The 1552-nt window shown below is 49.7% G+C and overlaps 1 protein-coding gene across 1 annotated transcript in view; it reads right to left on the bottom strand.

Moving 5' to 3' along the window:
* Positions 1-19: 19 nt before the first annotated feature.
* The window catches only part of PYGO2 (pygopus family PHD finger 2), a gene marked incomplete in the record, with an annotated part of 4350 nt that continues 2817 nt past the window's right edge, over positions 20-1552 (bottom strand). The window contains 1 exon segment of the mRNA XM_072428352.1: positions 20-1552. Within this exon segment, the coding sequence (XP_072284453.1) occupies positions 1409-1552 (144 nt within the window).

Genomic DNA, 1552 nt, shown 5'->3' with positions numbered 1-1552 from the left:
GAAATAACAGACACAGGCGTACCATCACAAATCTTTATACAGAGATGGAAGCGAAATCCAGCTGCTCATCCCAGCAGAACACACAATAGAAATAACGGACATATACAGGGGCATGCGATTGGCCAGCAGGGGGCGCCACTATTATTTAGCGGTCCTTCACCCCCCTTCAGCTCTGATTGTTCTCCAAGTCATGGCTAATAGTCCACTAGGGGGCACTGTGCCAGGTTCAATAAGTCCATCACCACTGGTGGGGTATGGGGGCTGTCAGTCCATATTGCAGATCACCAATATTCACATGGAGGAGGGCTGAGCTCTGCATGGCACCGTTCAGCACAGGATTTGGGTTGCAGGTATTAGGATTGAGGTAGAATGCAAACCCGATGTAGGGAGGGGTTCTGGAGGGAGCCTGTAAGAGCCACTAATCTGATTGGAGGATACGAGAGAGCTTCTAGAACTTTCCACGCTGCAACATGAGGCTGACAGGAAGTCTGATGTGTGCTCCGTAATCCCTTCCCCCACCCCTCCATCTTCCAGACCGCATTTCATATAAAATAAATGGTGGGATTTCAGCTGCTTGGAGACATTTACCTTTCCATCCAGAATAAAATGTGGTGTATCAGGGGCCACACAGGCATTATTGTACCATAATACAATACCAGGAGGAGTGATGAGGAAATACAATTAGATTTGTATACAATGACTGAAATCTGTAACACTGATAAAGGTGCAAAGATCAACCCCGGGCCCCTCAAATCTACCCCTCCCTACCCCCGCTACACCTCCTATACTGCTGGCCAGACCAGCCGCCACACCGAATCCCATCTGACCAGCCCTCATTCTTCTGTGCTCAGCCAGGGGGCGCCACCACACATTTAGGAGCAGCACAGAATTGGGCTTTAATGACCCGGCTGTATAGAAACCCCTCCCCCCGATCCTCATACACTCCACCAATACCACACAGAGGAGGGAACGTCCTATTGGTCCAGATTCACATTTCAGGTGAATCCTGGGGATTGTACAATCAGATTGTAATATGTAGAGCAGCATAGGATCTCCTGCCACCCAATGATCAATTTGTGATGACTGCAATAATATTCACAGAATGCCCCACGTCATAGACTGACCACACACGGGGCAAACAGAATGACGGGCCCTCATACGTCAGCCAAGTAATACAAAACACTTGTTGCCCCGTATAAAATATTAATGGAGAAAAGTATTATAAAGTATTGGGAGATACCATGACGGACTCCACGAGAGGGGGTGACAGAAGCATTATAAAGCATTGGGAGATACCATGTCAGACTCCAGGGAGGGGGGTTTTCCTAGCTGTGATGAACATTTTGTCCCCGGTGGTCCCTTGGGCTGGAAGTCATTAAAGCTCTGAGTATCCGGTCCGCGGGCCCCTTCATCCATCATTGGCGGCCACCAGTTGGCCCATGGGCTCTCGGATGTACACCGATTGGATGTCCTTGGTCTTCAGGCAATAATCACAGGCCCACACGGCCGAGGCCTCTCGGGTCAGCAGACTGTAGGCACTTTCAGTCATCCC

Source organism: Pyxicephalus adspersus, chromosome 12 (genome assembly GCF_032062135.1).
Source record: "Pyxicephalus adspersus chromosome 12, UCB_Pads_2.0, whole genome shotgun sequence".
In the NCBI taxonomy this organism is placed as follows: Eukaryota; Metazoa; Chordata; class Amphibia; order Anura; family Pyxicephalidae; genus Pyxicephalus; species Pyxicephalus adspersus.
Note: the sequence above shows the minus strand (reverse complement) of the source record. Positions and strands in the feature narration are given on the sequence as shown.